Raw genomic sequence first — 23,629 nt, forward strand, 5'->3', positions numbered from 1 at the left:
TGCAGGAATGGATGTTTATTAACAAATAAAATGAAGTTGACCCCATAAAATATTTTGGCCTTATACTGTCCACAATAAAATAAAAATCAAAGTAAATGTAACAATCATTGCTTTTTTTTCCCTTCCATTTCCCACATTATCCCAACTTTTTCTGATTTGGGGTTGTACAAAGTATATTTGTCTAATTTCGGGTAAAATATTTAATCTATACTGAATATAAAACACAATCCCTAAAGAAATAAAAATGTTTAAGACATAAAGGCTTGTCTTTAGGAAAATAAATCTTAAAAATGTTAAGTGAAAGAATCCTTGAACTATCATGTTTTTGAGTCATACAGGATCTGAGATGAAATCAGCTTTTTTGACTCACCATAACACTTTTAAACTGCTGTATTGGTGAAAGATGAAGAATTTTTTAAGAATTAAACACATTAGTTCAATGAGGTCAAGCTCAGCCCACATCAGCTGATGGTCTCATATGCATTCAATTGGCACATTCCTCATACAGTGCCCAATTTAAACTGCTTCGGCGGATCAGCATAACTGATCCCTCTGCAGCCCTTCAAATACCCCTTGTAATATTTGAATATAAATATATCTCAGTGTGCAGAATGTGCAGTCTTTTATAAACAACACAGCACTTTATAAATCTCATGGAGTGCAAAAAAAGAGCTTGTTTCATTTCAGATATGACTCAGAACAAATGGAGTTGGTAAGATTTTGTTCTTGCAGTGTGTGTGTGTGTGTGTGTGTGTGTGTGTGTGTGCATGTGTGTGTGTGCACACACACACGCATAAACATAAAATAAATATTTAATCTTTTACTTTAATGAGTGACAAATGGGAATTAAAGCAAAAGTGTTGCATTTAAAAAAAAAATTGGACTACAGAAATGTAATCTTCGTTGTTTCTCTGCTTCACTTCGTTCTGTGAAAAAAAAAATGCAATTCCTCAAAATTAAAATAAAAACCTCTTTAAAAAATCCTGGCCAGATTCAGAAATGCTTTAACAACAAATAAATACATATTTAAAAAAATAAAATCCCGTGTCTAAATTTCATTTTTTCTTTCAAAATCACTTTTATTCCACAATTTATTTGATCAGGTCTTAAGGCACCCTGAAGAGATGTTACAAGTTGTTCTTTAAACACGGGTTCCTTTTAAGACTGTGTAAACATACTTTCTGAATAAGATTATTTAATGTAAATCTTTGCTTAAATTATTTCTTTACAGTGCACAGACATTGTGTTTTGTGACAAAAATACAGTGTGAATTAGTTAAATGTGGTAGATAGTGTATATATACTGTATATATATACACTGAAGAGTAATAGACTGGCAGACAATCAGATCAACAGGCTGAAGAAGAGAGAAAACAATCTTTGAGACCCAGATAGTTATACAGAGCACATAGAGATATACAGTACATAGTTACAGTTAGTATTTATTATTTTTTTGTTCAACGCTTTCCAGCACCTCTCTGCCTAAAAGCAAATTTACACTTTACCTTCTGTGCGTGTGTCGCCGCAGCCACCGCCGATACACAGCACCCCAATACATGGTACCCCCGAGGTGGAGGGAGACCACTACGTTGCCCTGGAGGCCTCACCCGCATGTCGGCTATTGCAGTGGATAGGTGAGACAGTAAACAGGAAGACGGGCAGACAGACAGACGGACATGCAGACAGACGGTCAGACAGACAGCACAATACTTGGGCTGTGGGTAAGCAGACCACAACACACAGATCTAGCTATAATTCCCTAAATATGGTCAGGATCACAATGTATTTATATGTAGAAAGGAACTTTGTAGTGGGCATATTTCATATACAGGGATACAGTGACTATACTTGGTTATCAACATACATTTCCTATCAAGTCTTTGTGATGGTCAGTATTCTGGAAATGTGTTGTAAATGTTCTGTTTTTTCATTTATATACTATACAATGAGATAAAAATCTTTCCAAGGCCAGCAGTCGTTGTATAGCGGTGAAAATGATTTTCTCTTCTTCAAGGTCTGAAGGCTTAAAAAGAAAGAACGAAAGAAAAAAAACTGCATCTGCAATAACAACTCCAAATGGCTTGCTCGTAATGGCTATAAAGTATCTAATCAGATCAATATTTAAAAATCAACAAACAAAAACAGAGTGAGGAATGATAGGTGTGACATAATTTATGGGCAGATGGAGTCATTGGTCAGGAGCTGAGCCTGGTGTTCTGTGATGATTTTTCAGGAGGTCAAATCATGGAAAAAAAGAAGGGTCAGAAACGTCGTCAAAGCATCATTCGGTATCTAACAGGCACCGCCTACTGGAACCAAACTAATTAGAACAAAGCCATTTCGCCACTGAGTTACATCCCAAATGTAGTCTTTGTGACGTATTTGACACCTCCTTCTTTGTGTGTGTTTCTTAAATAAATCCGTAGTAACGTGGGCAGCCTCAGCACTGATTTCTTGTCCAGATCTCTTTACTCGACCACCTTGATCCTGAAGGTGACACGGCCCAGGAACTTATCCCTTTCATCGTCGTTGCGCAGATCAGTACCCTCTACCCTGCATTCCACAGCCAGTTCTTTGTTGTAGTCCACCTTGTTCAATAGCAGCTTGGCAGCAACCAGCGGCTGCACGTAGCGCTCCTGCAGTCGGAAGGACACATCTGTCAAAGATTTGCTTGAGGAATTAGCTGTCAGGATAGAACCAGTGCTAAGTACTTACATGGGCTTTCTTTCCATAGTAGGGGAAATACATCTTATCGAAATGGCCATCACTGGGAAAGTACTGTATCTGAATTGAATGATCTCTCTGTTAAGAGGAATGAAAGATCATGTGTCAGTGCATCTAGTTAATTTGATTGTAAATAAAAATGCATTCATTTGATATTACTGTTATATGCAAATATTAGCACACTCCTGGGCAAATTAATACATATTTTTATTTTCATTTCATAAAAATAAAAAACTATCTGAGGCTTATTTGTATTTCATTTGATTGACGGTAAATTTAGTAACCTGTGGAGTACCTCAAGGCTTCATTTTAGGGCCTAGTTTATTCTCAAATCGTATGCTTTCAATTGGCCATATTATCCTCAGGCATGGCATTTTGTTATGTGGGTGACACTAAATTTTGATCAAACCTCTGTACTTATTATTGGTGTGGGCCATGTAAACTTGGAGCTGAAATCCATCCTTGGTCACCTGTCTAAAAATGTCAAACCCATTGTTAACAGTAAAGACAAAACTGATAATCACATTCAAAAGGTCAAACCATCTTACTTTTAACACTTCTGAAATATTATTATATATTATTAATCAATGCTGAATATATTATCTTCATCTCTCCATGCAGAAGTTATTGTCATAGGCAACTCTAGGTCCGAGCCTGATGAGGCTGTAACCCGCCCCAGAATTTGAATTGCCACATCATAACCCAATGATAATCTGACATTTACCTTTCAGAATCCTATAATGTCAGCCATGGTTTCACCACTGTTTTCTGACTAATCAAATCCTACAGCCCCCTATTTAGTGCTGAAGAAACGTCACCTTATAGACAACAAGCCTTCTCCCACCTCCCAAAAGTAACCATCTATCTGCTGAATGTGGGCATCCTCTTGGCCTTCTTTAGCTGCTGGCGTCTTCAGCACTCAGGCACTTGCATGCTGGATCATGCACAGAGAAACATGCCACAGGGCCAAAATTTTGTAGCTAATGTTGCCTCACAATGCAGATAATACTCCTCATCCAAATCTCCCTAAGGAACCACTTGTTTGACACACAGTCATTCTAGCTGTACCCAAGGGTCCTCTGAAGAGACATAGTACCTAATAATTAATGTTCAAGTCTCACAACCATGCAGTAAGACAGGTGGCACAAGGAACCTAAGGACATGGACCTTGGTTCTCCTGCCAAGACACTGATGTCGCTCAAACCTCTGTCCAGTGACCACAAGACTCCATAGGCTCTTCCCAGGGATTTCTTGGCCTCAAAGGCTGAGGAGCCAAAGACATTCACTTCTTAGATGAGTGAATGTCTCTCCATGTTGGACACTTTCACAGATACACTTCTGATGGCTGAGTCCAGCATATCACATATCACTGAAAGCCTAAATCTTAGTCTTGATCCAGGACAATATCAAACCCATGAGATAGTGTTTATGCACTTTTCTGAGTTTTCTGTGGTCATTTAATACAAGATGTATTTATTTATTTATTTATCATTATTTTGTTTGATTGTGTGATAAAATGGATCGTATCCATGTCAAGCAACTCAGTCCAGCAACCAGAACCTGGTAAAAGTGAGAAACAGGATGACGACAGCCCAACATTAGAAACAATCAGGCAGAATAGCGCCACCTAAGGAAGACCGCCCTCTATCTTTAGTATGCTATTTGTTTGTAGCTGTGCAGATTTTCTATTGTGCCATTACATTTTCTCAAAAAAGACCCGCCATAATCAACTGCTTCTGCAGTGGCCCTGCTGGAAGCTTGAACTAACGAAGAAGCATGCCGACCCGCTGCTTCATTGGTTCTCAGCTTTGCTACTTTTCAGAAGCAGCAGTTCCACAATTTCTTTATTAACCCCTCTCAAAGCCATTTAAAGATGTCAATCATGAATCACTTTTGTGCAGATTAAAGTCACTAACTGGGACTCTTGTCTTGTTGTGGGCAAGAAACAAGAATAGTCCTCCATTCCATTTGCACCACTCCAAACGCTGCGCCACTCTCTGCCGAGTCAAGTTAGAAAGATAGAGTCCGGTCAGAATTAATAACTTCAAAGCTAATTGCTGTTTTAAACCAAATGACATCTTTTTCCACACACTGTAATACAAGCAATAAACTACAACTGACCAAAACTGTTTTTTTTCCTCCAAAATGAGACGTCCTCCGTTCTTTATGAATTTCATTGATGTTGACGCGCAGTGCCACCGGCTGTAAGAGCTCAGCTCAGAGGCTATGGGGTTAAATTTGTCTCAATATCTGAAAGGAAATGCTTTTGACAAAGACTACAGATTTTGTTTATCTGTATTTATGTCCAGAGATCGAGGAGCCAGTGACCGATTTCATCTTTATTTACTTTAAGACTCAATAAAATGTTGTTGACATAGAAAACCTGTAAAGCCTAGTTTTAGTACACAGTGTGTTCTCCAGCGGAACGTCCAGCAGCGGACTCTGGGTTCAGCCACAGCTGACAATATTGGATTCTTGGTGTGTGTGTGTGTGTGTTTGTGTCTGGGGGGATTCGGCACAGTCACACCCATGTGTGTTGCTAGGTTACGCCACTTTCGTGTGGCACTTACACACTTTTCACAGACAGGTTGAACGTGGTCGCCTGCTGTCTGCTATCGTACCAGGTGTGTGAATGGCGCCACCTTTTCTAAGTGTCAAGCGAGCTGTGTTGGATGTTCGTGTGTGCCAACTGGAATTTGGCCGACACCTGCCGCGAGAGGGATCGAATGGGCTCTCACAACGCACACTCTGTCTTTCAGCCACTGGTGTGCGCAAATAGTTGTAGTAACAGGTGTACGAGGAGTTGGAAGCAGCTACGATTTTACACGTATTGCATATGTTTCCTGCTTCGTGCGCAATTCGACCACATTTGTATTTTGTTTGAAGGGGCCCTAATTTAGGTTATGAAAAGCCACTTCTAACAGGAGTTTAACCTTGAAAAATTTTTCCAAGGTAAAAATTTGTAGAATTGGAAACTAGTGTTGGTGGAGCACGGTGCTCTAGTTTAAAATTTGATTGTTCTTGTACTTTGTAATGCTATAAAGTGTATTACCCTGCACGCCAGCGGTACAGCTGGGTTTAGTAATCACTTGTGTGTTTCACTGTGTACAAAACAACTTGGAAACAGGTGAGCAGATTTTCACCAAACTTGGTAAGAAATAATAACAATCCCTGGGTGACTATTTCTAGATGGCAGGTAGCACCAGGACCCTAAAGACTTGGACCGTTGTTCTTCTGCAAAGGTATTGCCTCACCAAACACCTCTGTCTAGTGACCTCATGACTCTACAAGATCTTCCCAGGTGTCCCTGGATCTCAAAGGCAGAAGTCTCTGAGAGATGGATGACACTGCTGAGAAAATCTCTTTACAAGTTTGACACCTTTACTGCATATAGATGTACTTCTAATAGCCAAGTCCAGAAAATCATTGAAAGCCTGGATCTGAGTCTTGATTTGGGACAATGGCACATGCAGACACTCTGATTATTAAAAGGTGCAACCTCTTATTTGTGTTTGATATTTTTATTTATATTATATTATATTTTTATTTAATTCAAATAATCTAGAGTAAAAAAAAAACACTATTGTAGAGTGAAAAGAGCTCTACTGGTGTCGCCGACCGAATGCCCCCCGCCCTGCCTTCACTGCGCATGCATCATTTCAGAGCTCAGACTGTCTTCACCCAAAGCGATCAAATGGATAAATGTGATTATTAACCATCACATGACAAGGTAAAACCTCTTAAATCATTCTAAAGTCAGTTTTAAGCAGAAACGAGGCGTTAATCCATAAATGCTTTGAAATGACGGATGATCAGTGAACGCAACAGCTAGCAGCCTGTGTAGCTGTGCGCTTCCTTCGCCTTTTCTGATGAAATAATGCTGAATTTATGTGGAAATGATTCTTGTACAAAAGCTTCAGATATCTGTCACTGAGATCGATGATGACTGGAGTGCAGTTTTGCGCAGAAACGAGATAATAATCAGTGAACCACGGCTGATGATGCATGCGCAGTGAAGGCAAGGGGGACTGAGTTTTAGGGCGGACCGTTTGGTCTGCGACACCGTCTAGTCAATGCATGTGATTTGACTGCAATAATTTACACTATGTTGAGTTGATTTAGCTTCGGGGTAGAGTATATTTAACTCTGTTTAGACTGGGACCAAATGTTATACCAGCAGAGTAAATTTTACTCTGCAAACTTTCCTGGTGCATGTTCCTAACCAGGCAAAGAAAATTTTAAAATTTCACTTCACTGGCTTCCTGTTCATGCACAGTCCAATTTTAAAGTCTTATCAAACTTATAAAATCTTAAAATCTTATAAAATCCTTAATGGACTAGTGCCCTCCTACCTGGTAAACATTTTTAAACCTTATGTATCGGTCTGCGCCCTGCAAGGCGCAAACCAATACTATGAAACTGGCCGATACTATGGAACAGGTCGATTCTATGGAACTGATCCAATCAATATTTCTGGAAACGTCTGGCTACAGGAGGAGGTCCAGTTAAAGTCTAACAGTAACACAGTGGTAAACATACCACTGTGTTAATGTTGCAGGCATCCATTTCAAAATGAGCAAATATTTGCACAAAAACAATAAAGTTTATCAGTTTGAACATTAAATATCTTGTCTTTGTGGTGTATTCAATTGAATATAGGTTGAAGAGGATTTGCAAATCATTGTATTCTGTTTTTATTTACATTTTACACAACGTCCAAACTTCATTGGAATTGGGGTTGTAATTATTTTATATGTTTTCAGTTTTATTGTGTTACAATAATTTTTAGTTACTTTGCCTAAACATGATTGATTTTACTAAATGGTTTAATAATCATAAATGTTGATGTAAAAGCATTATACATTTCAATTTCAAAACATATAACCTACACCAGAAAGCACTACATGAATAAAGATAAATATTATAAATTTGTGGCTCACTCTGATATTAAAGTGCATGATTTTAATTTTTTATACAAATAAGTCTCTTTTTGTTTCAATAATAAATAAAAAAAATAGAAAAAAGAATGCCGTAATTATATGTAATTTGCTCAGAGGTACACAAACATTTGCATATTTATGAGACACTTTCAATAACACAGGACAGGACATGAGGGACAAAAAAAAAAAAAAGAGAAACGCAAAACCACTTTTGTTAGTGAAGAGATTTTAATGACGCGACAAGCATGAAGTGCTTTTTTTTTTAATCTGCAAAAATGACACTCGTCTGAAATTATGCCGATTAAATTAAAAAAGCTTGAAAATGGCAAACAATTGTGCAGCAGTAGGATGGTTTTAGAAACACGTGCATAATGACCTGTTACATAATGCAAAGCTTGAACACTCCTGCTGGTCTAATGCTGATCATTTATGTATTATCTTACCCTACAGGCGTCAGTGACAGCATGCAGAAAAACACACACACACGCGCACACACACACAACAAAGAAAGGAAAATGCAAAGTAAGAATTAAAAAGCAAACGACTGCTTTTCATGTGAGAAACAAAAAGTAAAAAAGTAAATAAAATAAATACACATGCAAGCATGTAGCACATGTAAAGTTGGGAGAAAAATGTTTACTTTTACTGTGCAGTTGATATAAGGATTTCCACGAGGCTTCAGGCCAATGATCTACAGCACGACGGGAAAAGTCAAAGACAATTAGAAGAGACACAAATGATATAATGATATATATATTACCCACTTTTCACCAAGTGACCAAAGGAAAGAGGCTTTAGACAACGTGAAGAGAAGGGGATGAAAGGAAGAAGTTGTAAAGCAAAAACAGGAAAATATAGATTTAAAGGGGAACTCCAGGGCCCTCATTTATCATCCGTACATACGTACACACAGATTTCTGCGTAAATAGGGCAGATGAACATTTCTACGCAAAGTGCTAAATTCACAACTTGTATTAATATTTAGAAATATGTATTACTCGATGGTCAAATTAGTTACATCTGAGGGCAACAAGCAGTTGGCTTTTGTCGCTTGATGGGTGTTCCAGGGGCGTGGTTACTTCGCGTTAATGTGCACACTGTTTAATGATAGCTCAGAGTTGCCAACTGTTCCACATTGAGCAGTATTTCCCCTGTGTACCCAGTATTTACCCCCCGCATGGGTGTCCCGCATTGGTACATTCAAATTTTGGCAGGTATGAGAGATTATAAAGGACGGCAAAACCTGACATGGTTAGTATGAGTTTTTCCTGCATGGTTGACTGCTTACAAGGTTACTCCACAGGCCGCCATTCTACTACGATCCACTTCGATACAAAAAAAAAAAATGCAAAAAATGCAAAACTGCCATAACCTGCCTTGTTTCCTAACAGGCTGGCTTATGAAGTACAGACCTGGCAACAGGCTGGTTTATAAAATGCAGACCTGGCAACACACCTGAAAATGAAAGAAAAGGAACAAAAACTGCAACTAACAATAGTCTGACTTCAAATTTTTACTCCAGTGGAGCACAATCACGTTTCAAGCTGTAGTCACTATGAATACCCCGTTTAAAGCACCTCAGACATAACTGAAGCCATTAAGACTACCCAGTAGTTACCAGGTACTATCAGTGACTTTGAGAATCGGGATGCAATTTTTAGCCAGTTCAACAATTGGATCTGAAATTCAAATCTGGTGTTAATGATGGCCATAACTACTACATATAACAAGTCTCTTCAAGATTCACGAAGATGGATCAAGACGTTACTATGATGCTTCAAAACATACCCCAATTCACTATTTCAGATTAAAATGGAAAGAATGTTGCTCTGTGGAATAGCCCTGTTAACGAAAACAAAGTTCGCTTGATTTGTTTCAGTCTAATGTATTTCACCGAGGTGTATCCCTAGTTAGCATGCTAGCATCTCCATAAGATACCTTGTAAATCACTTCAGAGGTATTATCTGGTTACAAAAACAGCATTTTTAGATTTAGAAGTGTTTATCTTCAGCTGGCTTTTACAAAATATATGAGACAAACTCCCAGTGTATTGGAGCATATTCTGCCAACTTGGATTATTTTGTCCAAGCAAACAACCATCTGATGTCACGCTGCTTTTTCACTCAGATTGGTAGTTGCTGTGTCGCATCCCTCAGTATTTGCATAAAATAGACTTCTCATCTATTTTGGCCCTGGCTAGCTGGCAGCATAGAGACTGTTGACTGAAAATGAACAGCAGATCATTGCTTTGCCTCTTGTCGCTTGTGGTTAATGTGACCGTAGGGCAAATATCCACACAGCTCTGACCGTGCGTACACATAGCATCTAGCGGTAGAACAGGGAAACTGTAACTAGAAATATTACTGGCTTCATAGCATACAACCTTTTGCACATACACATTCTTTAATTCCTCAAATGAATAAGTACACAATTAATAATTATGCTGAGTTAGAAACAGGTGTGTAGCCTCCTTTGTGACAAAACCTACAAAAGACACCTTTGTGAACTAAACAGCAGCTTTTAACCTCAAACAAACACCTCAATCTCCACCTGCTTCGACAAGGCAGGAATCTAATTGTTCCCCTTCTACAATTTTATATTAAAAATGGGCACGCATTATTTTCACTGGTCAAATTCCATTAGAGGAGTTTTAAGCTTAGTAAATATTATAAATAATGCTAAATATTTGTCTACGTATTCTGTCATTTGGTAAGTTTTATGATTGGTTCTTGTGGTGAACATGTTAAAATGATCTCCATAAGTGACTGTGATGTCTAAATTGAGAAACAACGCATGACATCGCAAGTGAATGGTTGTATGGATAGTTGGGTTCACAACGACTTGTGGACTTGTTGTTACCACCTAGTGTTGTTACTTGCTGCATTTACAGTAGTTTTCAGAATAATAGTGGTGCTATGTGACTAAAAAGATTAATCCAGGTTTTGAGTATATTTCTTATTGTTACATGGGAAACAAGGTACCAGTAGATTCAGTAGATTCTCACAAATCCAACAAGACCAAGCATTCATGATATGCACACTCTTAAGGCTATGAAAATTGGGCTATTAGTAAAAAAAAAAAAAGTAGAAAAGGGGGTGTCCACAATAATAGTAGTGTGGCATACAGTCAGTGAGTTTGTCAATTTTGTGGAACAAACAGGTGTGAATCAGGTGTCTCCTATTTAAGGATGAAGCCAGCACCTGTTGAACATGCTTTTCTCTTTGAAAGCCTGAGGAAAATGGGACGTTCAAGACATTGTTCAGAAGAACAGCTTAGTTTGATTACAAAGTTGATTGGAGAGGGGAAAACTTATACGCAGGTGCAAAAAATTATAGGCTGTTCATCTACAAAGATCTCCAATGCTTTAAAACGGACAAAAAAAAAAAAAAAAAAAAAAAAAACAGAGACACGTGGAAGAAAACGGAAAACAACCATCAAAATGGATAGAAGAATAACCAGAATGGCAAAGGCTCACCCATTGATCAGCTCCAGGATGATCAAAGACAGTCTGGAGTTACCTGTAAGTGCTGTGACAGTTAGAAGATGTCTGTGTGAAGCTAATTTATTTGCAAGAATTCCCCGCAAAGTCCCTCTGTTAAATTAAAGACATGTGCAGAAGAGGTTACAATTTGCCAAAGAACACATCAACTGGCCTAAAGAGAAATGGAGGAATATTTTGTGGAGTGATGAGAGTAAAACTGTTCTTTTTGAGTCCAAGGGCCGCAGACAGTTTGTGAGACAACCCCCAAACTCTGAATTCAAGCCACAGTTCACAGTGAAGACAGTGAAGCATGGTGGTGTAAGCATCATGATATAGGCATGTTTCTCCTACTATGGTGTTGGGCCTATAAATCGCATACCAGGTATCATGGATCAGTTTGGATATGTCAAAATACTTGAAGAGGTCATGTTGCCTTATGCTGAAGAGGACATGCCCTTGAAATGGGTGTTTCAACGAGACAATGACCCCAAGCACACTAGTAAACAAGCAAAATCTTGGTTCCAAACCAACAAAATTAATGTTTTAGAGTGGCCTGCCAAATCCCCGGACCTAAATCCAATTGAGAACTTGTGGGGTGACATCAAAAAAGCTGTTTCTAAAGCAAAACCAAGAAATGTGAATGAATTGTGGAATGTTGAAAGAATCTTGCAGTGGAATAACAGCTGAAAGGTGCCACAAGTTGGTTGACTCCATGCCTCGCAGATGTGAAGAAATCATGAAAAACTGTGGTTATACAACTAAATACTAGTTTAGTGATTCACAGGATTGCTAAAAAAGCAGTTTGAACATAATAGTTTTGTTTGTAGCATCAACAGCAGATGCTACTATTATTGTGAACACCCCCTTTTCTACTTTTTTTTAACTAATAGCCCAATTTCATAGCCTTAAGAGTGTGCATATCATGAATGCTTGGTCTTTTTATTTTTGAGAATCTACTGAATCTACTGGTACCTTGTTTCCCATGTAACAATAAGAAATATACTCAAAACCTGAATTAATCTTTTTAGTCACATAGCACTACTATTATTCTGAACACTACTGTATATATATTTTGTATATGTCTCTTCTCACTGCTGTAACCACACACACAGTAGAGGATGACATTTTTCGGGAATTCCCGTGGGTCACGTGATTCCTGTGGGATTCCCGCGGGATGTGAGTCAAAATTTTATCAATCCCGTGATTGGGATGGGACGGGAATAAAAATGAACGGGAGCGGGCAGGAGCGGGAATGCCAAAAATAGATGATGATTTTCATCTATTTAAAACAACCAAAATGCGTTCACACCGGGCACAATCAGACGCTACAAATTTGCGGGGGTCGCGTGGTGACGGACGCGCCCGGTGTGTCGCTCTGCTTTTGCTGCAAAAATTCACCCCGGTGCGTCATCAAATAGGAGGAGCTTCCATTCCGCTCGCCGGCTCCGGTTGTCAGTCAAGTTAACATGACGGAGCTTGATCACATGGAGCGAGTTGTTGTGGAAAGCTCCCAATACAGAGAGTATCATTATTTGCTCCAGAAGCTGAGTCTGGATGACAGCTACTTTCAGCGGTCCTTCCGCCTCTGCAGGACCCAACTTGAGGACCAACCGTCCCGTTCACGCGCGCACATGTAAACAATAAAAAAAAAAAAAAAAGAAACTCCGCTGCTTGCTCTTCCACCAAAAAACTCTGGCATAATTGTGTTTAGAAACCAGTCACCATTTGTTTTATTATACATCTGTGTAGTTAATTAATAAAATATTCTCCACAGACGGTTTGCTCGCGCGCGCACGTAAAAAGAAAAAAGAAAGAAAGAAACTCCACTGCTTGCTGCAGGGCTGCTCCTCGCTCTTTCCCAAAAAACTCTGTCATAATTGTGTTTAGAAACCAGTCACCATTTGCTTTATTATACATCTGTGTAGTTAATTAATAAAATATTCTCCACAGACGATTCGCTCGCGCGCACGTAAAATAAAAAGAGAAAGAAACTCCGCTGCTTGCCGTGGTGCTGCTGCTCGCTCCAAAAACTCTGTCATAATTGTGAAATAAAGGACAAAAGAGACATAAGTCCTGCTCACAGGCTGCTACCAGATACAGGACATGTTCACATCTTCAGTCAAACTCCAGACATCTGAACGTCACCACATATTCAGTCCCTGATTGGTCATCACGACGTGAGACATACAGGAGTGTGATGGGATTGGGACTGATTTTGAGTGGGAGCGGGATGGGATTGGGAGTCATCTTTACAGGAGTGGGACGGGATGGGATTTATTTTTTTACTCCAGTCCAGGATTGGGACAGGATGGCATTTTTTTTCTGGGAGCGGGATGGGATGGGAGTGAAAATCCACTCCTGTGTCATGCTCTAACACACAGGTATCTTGATCTTTATTTCACACAAGCTGATGTTCATCCCTCTCGTGTTACATTATTCTGGTCATGTAGGTTAGGTGGACTGGAGACTTTAATATTGGCTGTAGGTGTGTGTGAATGTGTTTGTTTGTCAATATGTGTCCCTGCAATAGACTGGCATACTGTCCAGGGTGTACCGTGCCTCACGCCCTATGACTGCTGGGATAGGCTGATAATCCAGGTCAGCCGTGATGTCACCGGAAAAGGTAAGGCCAAACAATAGCCTGGCTAGCCAGCAATGAAGCTCAAAAGTTGGGAGCATTTTAACCAAATTAACGAGAAAATTGTGCAATGCAAAATTTGCATGGCAGAATTTGCCTTCCACGGCAGTACAACTGCAATGAAGAAACATCTGAGAAAGAAGCACGTTGTGGCTGATTATGACAAAGGGACATTTGTCTCGGCAACCTAATTGGCTAGTTAGCCGCTAACATTAACATCTATAGTGAGCTGCTTACTTAGCTGTAAACCTTAACACTCACAATAACAATTTCATTAGCCTTAGCACACATAGCGTATGTGTTCACTGTAACCTTATAACAATGATGTCATGTTTGAATAGGAAATGTGATAACACTAATGTTTTATAAATTACAGTGCTAAAAAAATATGTTCCTCTTCAATGAACGACTTTGTCACCATCTTAATTGTCTTCATTTTTATTTCACACATATCTTTAACACTTCAAGCTTGAAACTAATGATTATTATGTAACAGCAGCTGCATACTGGTTCATTAAGACATAACTTACGTATTATCCGATTTGTCGACTCAACGCAAAAATAATCAGCGACTAGTCGATTATCAAAATAATCGTTTGTGGCAGCCCTAGGCTCACTGTGAAGCACTCTGATTATGTAAGTGCTCGATACATGCAGTGCATTTACCATTAACACTTACTGATGTGTGTTTACCTCTTTGATAAATATGTAATTATTATTAGAATTATTATTATTATTAATATGTATATGTCGCGGACATGACGAGCAAAGCTCTTCAGCATCTCACCATGTCATTTAGGTCCTTCAGGCTTTTTTTGAGTAAATGCTTCGGTGGAGCATGAGCATGGCTTAAAACTTTTAGTTTCTGGTGGGCCGAGCCCCTCCAGACCCCCGCCTTGTTTGATTGTTGATTGAATGTTTGATTTTATAATCTTATTTTCTTTTTTAATCTTTCTAACATAATATGTGTGAAATACCAAGTGTTCCAATACTTTTCACTGTTGCTGCACTTTGTGTGTAAATAAAAAAAAAATTAAACATTCACTGTACCTTGTGATAGAATCACTATGATGACTAGTCCAAGATGGCGGCCGCATTTCTTGTGCCACAGCAACCAATGCAGTGTCTGCTCTTCTTTATAATGTCTATGTTTGCCTACCGTCGGTTTGCGGCTTTTAACGACAACGGTTTGTGGCTTTTTCCCACTGCTGAGATTTTTCCATTTCCAGTTTGTGCTTCCGTCTACCATACAGCGAGTCTCGCGCCACTGCACGGCGCTCCGCTCGTATTATTGTATTTAAATGCTAAATGTAGTTTGCACAACAACATTTACAACCTTTTCTGTGCACAGTTTGATAAATCAAGCCCAAGGACTTTTCAACCTGGACTTGATTTTTAGATATTTTTATGTTCAACTTTTCACACAGGGCAAAAATGATACTAATGGATCCTGTAGTTAGAACGCCAACGCTGTCACGGGCTAAACAGCTGTACAATGTAAGCCTGTGGGACAAGCTGAAAAAACTTACAGTAAAATGCTTCATGTCACCACTAAACAGGTGAAAATTGTTATGTGTCGGACGCAGCCCAGAGAACCGACCAGCGTTTGAAGGACCCAGTATAAAATAAGCAGAGCACGGTACAAAGGATAACAGAGTTTAATGAACATAACAGTGCTGTGAAAAAATATAAAAGTGCGCGGTCTGGCATGGTGGTTTTGCGGTGCGCTCCCAGCAGCGCCAACGGTCCGGAGCCAGAACCAACCCGGACCCAAGGACCCCGCCGACACCCCTCAGGTGGCCGCGACAAACCGAGTCTGTGAAAGAAGGAATCATTATGTGAGTCCACACTCAACACACAGAGAGAACGCTCAAAGGTGCACAAACAGCAAACACTTCCTGGCTTAATTACTAATCAGCTTCCCACCCTGCAGGCATGGAACACCCAGTTCACAAAACTCCACTGCAGAGGAAGCTGATTACATGACCAACATACAGCTCAATACAATAAGGTGTGAGGGACACCACATTTACTGACTGTATAAATGTTAGTCACAAAATCTAACGTACCTCAGGAAGTGTGCTGACGAGCGTGAGACCTCGCCCCCTCCTCTTTCACAGACCATGCATCAAACCTGGACGTTCTCTGCATCCACTGATGATGAGATGGCTCCCGAGACGACGATCTCACCCGTCTGGTCACAAGGTCGAGTCTCTGGCAAATACACACTGTGTACTCCAGTCTTAAATGCCACCATGTTCCAATCCATGTAGATGCACCACAGCTGTGAGTCCTGACGAGCCGCAGGTGATCAGGGTGAGGTCCTGATAAACTCAGCTACACAGCCACTCAGTCCCAAATGCGCACCACCTGGGAGGAAAACCAAAAGACAGAAACAAAAGACACAAAAGCCAGCCAGGCACGCCAGCCACAACAAAAATGTCATTAGACGTACGTGGTAGCACAGACAGGAGGGACACGTGTGTTTATTTACCTCCAAAAATGTAAAGAAAGGTGTAAAACAACTGATTATACAGGCGGTAACTTACCTTAGCTTTCTTCTTGTTTGGTGGCGCCACTCTTCACCAAGTCCACACAAGTCGATTATAGATGAGGGACTTGTTTTCAGTGGGCACGGAGACATCGTATCAAAGTTGGTTTTTGGTTGTATTACACTGCAACATTGATCAACATGATATCGCCGTTGTTCCTCCGTTGATCTCCCGATGTAACAAAGTCAGTCATGTGACATTGACACGTGTTGAAATGTGGTTAGGCCCCTGATGTGTATTATTAGGGGAGGTGACGGTCTAGTGGTTAAGGTGTTGGGCTTGAGTCCAGAAGATCATGGTTCAAATCCCTGCCTGACTGGAAAATCACTAAGGGCCCTTGGGCAAGGCCTTTAATCTCCTATTGCTCCCGGTGTGTAGTGAGCGCCTTGTATGTCAGCACCCTGACATCGGGGTGAATGTGAGGCATAAATGTAAAGCACTTTGAGCGTCTGATGCAGATGGAAAAGTGCTACATAAATGCAGTCCATTTATTATTACCAATTTTTTAATGTCTGTAAACAACCCATGGGAAATGTATTTCTTTCTTTAGATGACAGCAGATGTGTTACTTGTTGATTTTAACATTTACTAGTTGTAGAATTACTGAAAGCAGGACATAATAACACACATAGAGCTCAGTGTTTATGGGAAAGACGGATTGTGACGAGGATCGAATCAACCTGTTATATCATTGTTTTTCGACACATTTCAGTTATTGTTCCATGAAATGAATCGGTAATACAACCCCTGGCAAAAATTATGGAATCACCGGCCTCGGAGGATGTTCATTCAGTTGTTTAATTTTGTAGGAAAAAAGCAGATCACAGACATGACACAAAACTAAAGTAATTTCAAATGGCAACTTTCTGGCTTTAAGAAACACTATAAGAAATCAAGAAAAAAAGATTGTGGCAGTCAGTAACGGTTACTTTTTTAGACCAAGCAGAGGAAAAAAATATGGACTCACTCAATTCTGAGGAATAAATTATGGAATCACCCTGTAAATTTTCATCCCCAAAACTAACACCTGCATCAAATCACATCTGCTTGTTAGTCTGCATCTAAAAAGGAGTGATCACACCTTGGAGAGCTGTTGCACCAAGTGGACTGACATGAATCATGGCTCCAACACGAGAGATGTCAACTGAAACAAAGGAGAGGATTATCAAACTCTTAAAAGAGGGTAAATCATCACGCAATGTTGCAAAAGATGTTGGTTGTTCACAGTCAGCTGTGTCTAAACTCTGGACCAAATACAAACAACATGGGAAGGTTGTTAAAGGCAAACATACTGGTAGACCAAGGAAGACATCAAAGCGTCAAGACAGAAAACTTAAAGCAATATGTCTCAAAAATCGAAAATGCACAACAAAACAAATGAGGAACGGATGGGAGGAAACTGGAGTCAACGTCTGTGACCGAACTGTAAGAAACCGCCTAAAGGAAATGGGATTTACATACAGAAAAGCTAAACGAAAGCCATCATTAACACCTAAACAGAAAAAAACAAGGTTACAATGGGCTAAAGAAAAGCAATCGTGGACTGTGGATGACTGGATGAAAGTCATATTCAGTGATGAATCTCGAATCTGCATTGGGCAAGGTGATGATGCTGGAACTTTTGTTTGGTGCCGTTCCAATGAGATTTATAAAGATGACTGCCTGAAGAGAACATGTAAATTTCCACAGTCATTGATGATATGGGGCTGCATGTCAGGTAAAGGCACTGGGGAGATGGCTGTCATTACATCATCAATAAATGCACAAGTTTACGTTGATATTTTGGACACTTTTCTGATGTTTGAGGATGATGAAATCATTTTTCAAGAAGATAATGCATCTTGCCATAGAGCAAAAACTGTGAAAACATTCCTTGCAAAAAGACACATAGGGTCAATTTCATGACATAGGGTTAATGTCAACGAGCAGATGTGATTTGATGCAGGTGTTAGTTTTGGGGATGGAAATTTACAGGGTGATTCCATAATTTATTCCTCAGAATTGAGTGAGTCCATATTTTTTCCCTCTGCTTGGTCTAAAAAAGTAACCGTTACTGACTGCCACAATCTTTTTTCTTTATTTCTTATAGTGTTTCTTAAAGCCAGAAAGTTGCCATTTGAAATGACTTTAGTTTTGTGTCATGTCTGTGATCTGCTTTTTTTCTACAAAATTAAACAACAGAATGAACATCCTCCGAGGCCGGTGATTCCATAATTTTTGCCAGGGGTTGTATGTTATAGAAGCTTAATCACTCGATGTTCGGGTGATGACAAAAAAAGGATCCAACTGGGCTGTCTGAGTCATTTGCCAATAGGACCCCTACAACAAATGGGCGCTGCCATTTTGAAAGTGGGTGCTGTGCCATGCCATCCATTTCATCTGCCATGAGGACCCTGTCACGGCGACATAACATCCAGTTTGCTTCAGGTGCCAGTATTGCTAAGCACATTGCTAAAACCTCATAGACGAAGTACCCAGATGTGCAACTGGCTGAACACGCATTTCAGTGGCTGCAGGAAGTCTGCAGAAAAATGGGAGCTTTGTTGACAATCTTTGTCGAAGCTGGAGTGTGAGAATATTTTGCCTTGTGATAATAAAGCAAGAAACGTCTGTGTGTCTATGGGTTGCATATCTGTCAGACTGTTTGTGTATTATGTATTTCTTTATTTTTTTCCATCTCTCCCTGTGAACACGTTAGAGATACAGTAGGCATCTGTTTAAGGCAGAGAGTGACTCATCTTTGTCGACGATCTTTGTTGAAGCTGGGGCTGAGAACGTTCTGCCTTGTGATAATAAAGTAAGAAGCGTCTGTGTGTCTGTCTGTGGCTCACATATCTCTCAGACTGTTTGTGTATTATTTATTTGTTTAATTTTTTTCTTCTCTCCCCCGTGAACGCATCTGTTTAAGGCAGAGAGTGACTCATCGTTGTTGACGATCTTTGTGAAGCTGGCAGATGAGAATGTTGTCTTGTGCCAATAATGATGATGACTTCAAAATAAATGTTTTGAAAATTAATCCCCCAAATTTTCATAATAAAGGACGCACATCACCGTGCCATGTGCAAGCCATATCCGAAAGCTGAGGCCGATCTGACAAACAGTCAGAAAGATATGAGCCACACACACCTTTCTTGCTTTATAGATAGATTATGAAAAGTTGAACAAAATATTGAATAACTACAGAGAATATCTGTGTTGAGCCAACATTTGGACTTCTATGTTGATCCAGTTTTTCCAAATCCAATGTATATTCGACACTGATTCAACGTCAAACTTCAATGTGGATCAGGTTTGGATCAGCGTAATTTGTCTGCTGGGGTCCTGCTGTTTGAAGCAAAAGTCCTGAAGTGTTGATTGTCTTGTGTGGACTTAGTAGAGAGTAGAGTCGCCAAACAGGAAGACGGCTAAGGTAAGTCGCTGCCTGTATAATCAGTTGTTTTTTTTAAGTTATTTACTGTCTCCACATTAGAGCTTTTGAACCCCACATTGTGCTTGTCAGATGTTGGGGGCTGGTTGGGGTTGGAACTGGGATCCAAGACTCCAGTCTTCACCTCTGGGTTTGTCCTTACTGGACTATATATGGTTGATTTCTGTCATTGTGTGTTCTGACCAGTATGTGTTGTTGTGTTTTACACGTGGCCAAAGCAGATGGTCACATCACTGAGTCTGGTCTGCTTCAGGATTCTTCCATATCAAAAAATGTCCAAGGGAGTGTTTTCTTACCACTTATCGCCAATGTCCTTGCTCATGGGGTGGATATGTTTTAAACCTTGCTTGTGTGTGGGCCATGGGTGACTAATTTGGTACATTTATTTAAATTCAAATGAACTAGTGTAAACACGTGCACCTCTGTAGGGATTCTGTTCATGCAACCAGACACTTCTAATGCCATTTATACATACGCCAAGGAGGTAATGTTTTCAGTGTTGTTTGTCTGGATGTTAGCAGGATTATGCAAAAACTACAAAAAACGCTTTTCTTAAAACTTGGTGAAAGGGTGGAGTATGTGCAGAGAACCCATCACGTTTGGGAGTGGATCCAATTAAGGGACGGATCCATTAATTTTTTTCTTTTTCTTTAACATTATAAAATATGCATTTTACATGTTTGTGAATTTCTGATGAGCTAATGCATATATCTTTATGATGATGTACTAATATCTACATCAGCACTCTCCAATGCCACATTTTTTTAAATAAAGAAATGTGCACCATCTCTTGAGAAATTCAAGAAAATATTTTTTTTTAAATGCCCTATCTCACAATGTTAAAGAAAATTTCTGGATCCAACCCCTCAATCAAATCCACTCCAAAAAGTTCATGGTTTCTTCCATGGTCCATACCCCACCCTTTCACTAAGTTTCAAGAAAAAAAAAATAAAAAAATAGGTTTTGCACAATCCTGCAAACAGTTATCTCTAACAATTACCAAGATATGTGTGACATGTTGGTGGACGTACAGTATGTGCTTTCTACTTTTGTTTAATTTTGTCAGAATGGCCAAAGCAGATGGTCACCCCACTGAGTCTGGTCTGCTTGGGGTTTCTTCCTATAATCAGAAAAACACATGAGGGCGTTTTTCCTGACTTGCTCATGGGGTGGGCAAGGTTTAAACCTTATTCATATGTAAGGCCTTGGGATGATTTTGTTGTGATTTGGTGCTGCAGAAATAAACTGAACTGAGGTCAGTGTGCACACATGTAGCCCTGCAGTGATCTTGTCTATCTAGAACCTTCTTATGACATTTTCAGTGATTTAGTGGCAACATGAAGTGGTTTCCTCTCGGTTTTTGCTTGCCCCATAGACTTATACTGTTTAGCCATTTAACCTGTGACACTGTTAGCGGTCTAACTCGGCAGTGGACTGATTAGCATTGATTTCATCCTAAGTTACAAGCTGAACCCCAAAATATCTAAAATTAGAGCTCAGACTGAAAAATGCCAACGTTCCCCTTTAAGGACCAAAGTGGAGAGAGGGCACAAAAGTGGATGTTACCCTGTTCATCTTCAACAGCACACAGGGCCTCCCATCAGAATATCCAAAGTTGACGTCGGACAGGCCAGAGCAGAAACTCAGGGAGCTCCTCTTGAACCGACAAGCTTTCTTTGTCATTTCACTGCTGTTGTCTTGTGTAAAATACACTCCACTACGACACTCCTCATTCTTCTCTTGCTCGGCATCGTCATAACCTGAAAAAAGGAGCAAGGGATTTTCAGAGAAAAGACAGACAGAGGAGAGAAGGTCTACGCACGAAAATCAATGTGTACAACAGTGATGATTGTTGTTAATGAGTGTTCCTTCAGCCAAATTGCCTAATTGGTTTTTTGCACTCACTTTGCAGGAAAGAGTCCAGATGACGTGTGAAGTGTAAATACTTCTCCGGATTGGACTTGTTGAACCAGATATCCAAAGTATTAGGACGAATCACCAAGCCTGTGAAGACATAATTATGGTTTGTGGTCGAGAAAGCACGAGGGATTCCCCCAGTGTGTGTCTGAGGGCGGGATACGGTTCACTGCGTCAGCATTTGTCTTGAATTACAGATAAAGACTTTTGAATACACAGGAAGAGATTTCAAAACAGATCGAAGCAAAGAGCAGCTATATCGTAACAGAGACTAATGATTGAAAGCGCCTTTGCGGCCCCGCGGGAGGACACTGACCTGGGTGAAGGACACGGTCTCTGTACCTCGGCACATAGTCGTCGAGCGTGAGCAGCATCACCCACATGGTCAGAGCGAACATGCCGGCCAAGAAACAGTAGAACACCAGGTAGAAGAGCAGGATGAGGGCTGGATGGAGAAACACACAGCAGACATAAAGAGAGAGGGAGGAGAGGAGACACACATCACAAACTCAGACAGACACACACATGCCTTCACATTTTCAGCATCTTTTTCTCATCAGCCGTCCAAAACGGCTCAGATCAAAGTGTCGTTTGAGTGAACTAGCCCTTTGAGAGAAACCATTTTGGATGGGGGTGTTCTTGTCACTGCTTTGCAGACGAGGCCATTTTCCCAACTGCAGACCTACACTTTTTCACGTGGGCTAACATTTTGGGGGATGATGCCGCATTGCTCAAAGCAGCGGCTGACTCGCCGCTGCGATGTGAGACGCTGCGGTTACAGAAAGACCTGATTCAAAATGGTTCACCGGCATCCAGCTTCACCAGCTTCACAACACAGATGCCCTCTAAAGTTGACGGGGGGTTTATAAAAGAGGAGGATGGACTCTTCTCCACCCCCCCTCCCCTGTTTCTGTCATTCCTCTCCAACAATATCCCACAATGCACCTGTCTGATGCGTGAAAGACTGAGAAAGAAGAGAGAGGGAATCCCATTTGACCTTGACAGGCATGCTAATGTAGGCGGCCATGCAACTGCAGTGGAGCATCCCACTGCACAGCAGCACAGGGGCCCGCAAGCTGAGAGCCAGCGAGCCTGCAGGAGCAGAGAGCTGCAGGGAGGCGCTGAGCTGCACCTCAGGCTGCAAAAATCACCATTACATTAAGTACACACGCGTGCACCCTCACTGGCACACTCACCATCACATTCATTATCTTCATGGGATCTGCACATCTTTCTTTTTAAAGAACAGAGGGAGCGAGGTGGAGGTGGAGATGTTGGGGGAGCAAGGTTTGATTGGTCACAACCTCTCTGGCATTTCGTGCCTCTGCAGCAGAGGCTCGTGCACACCTTGCCCTTTTTCCTGCAGGCTTCTCCTTTGCACCTTCACGCAGGCCTGCGGAGGCTCCGGAGCGCGTCCCGACCCGTCAATCTCCGCGCACGCCAAAAGCGCACACACGTTCGGGAGCACGCATCCACGAACGACATCAAGCGGAACGAGGAGCGGACGGATGACCGTGAACGCAGCACAAAACTTACCCCAACTGCTGGCCGTGCGCCCCAGCAGCTCCCCGGTCCGCGGGTTGTAGAACGAGTCCTTCCAGCTGGACGCCTCGTTCTCCTTAGTGGCCGCTTTGTCCTCGGTGCTTGCCATGATGAAATTCTAATGGTCCCGAAATGAATAATAAAAAAAAAAAGCGCAGCGAGCGATGGAATGATGCGAAGAAGCCGGCGAGGCGGCGGCGAGTGGTCGGCGGCTGGGGAGGAGTGGGCGGCGAAGAAAGAGGGAGAGCAGGAGGAGAGCTCTGATGGAACAAAAAAGAAAAAAAAAAACGAGAAGGGGAAGGTAAGGAAGGGAGGGGGGGAATCTGTGACGTCCAAGCCCGTCGCAGCAGCTGATGGAGTGCGGTCAGACGGATGTGCATTGGCTAATGACGGAGATGCGCGGCGACGC

The 23,629-nt window shown here is 40.9% G+C and overlaps 1 protein-coding gene across 1 annotated transcript; it reads right to left on the reverse strand.

Annotated features, from left to right (window-relative positions):
- Positions 1–1,047: 1,047 nt before the first annotated feature.
- Positions 1,048–23,607, reverse strand: LOC117522530 (sodium/potassium-transporting ATPase subunit beta-3-like). Its single transcript, XM_034183976.1, has 7 exons — positions 23,215–23,607; positions 21,995–22,123; positions 21,667–21,765; positions 21,328–21,521; positions 8,304–8,354; positions 2,715–2,801; positions 1,048–2,635 (listed from the first exon to the last, which is right to left on the reverse strand). Exons 1-7 carry the CDS (start codon positions 23,327–23,329, stop codon positions 2,468–2,470), a joined length of 843 nt encoding a protein of 280 aa, XP_034039867.1. The 5' UTR covers positions 23,330–23,607; the 3' UTR covers positions 1,048–2,467.
- Between the last annotated feature and the right edge of the window lie 22 nt (positions 23,608–23,629).

Source organism: Thalassophryne amazonica, chromosome 12 (assembly GCF_902500255.1).
Source record: "Thalassophryne amazonica chromosome 12, fThaAma1.1, whole genome shotgun sequence".
Classification (NCBI taxonomy): Eukaryota; Metazoa; Chordata; class Actinopteri; order Batrachoidiformes; family Batrachoididae; genus Thalassophryne; species Thalassophryne amazonica.

Excerpts from the sequence above, each read along its gene's own strand:
- LOC117522530 (XM_034183976.1), bottom strand. The coding sequence starts at position 23,329 with ATGGCAAGCACCGAGGACAAAGCGGCCACTAAGGAGAACGAGGCGTCC. Across the intron at positions 22,124-23,214 it reads GCGCACGGCCAGCAGTTGGG|CCCTCATCCTGCTCTTCTAC; the intron begins GTAAGTTTTGTG and ends TTCTCCATCCAG. Across the intron at positions 21,766-21,994 it reads AGACCGTGTCCTTCACCCAG|GCTTGGTGATTCGTCCTAAT; the intron begins GTCAGTGTCCTC and ends ATGTCTTCACAG.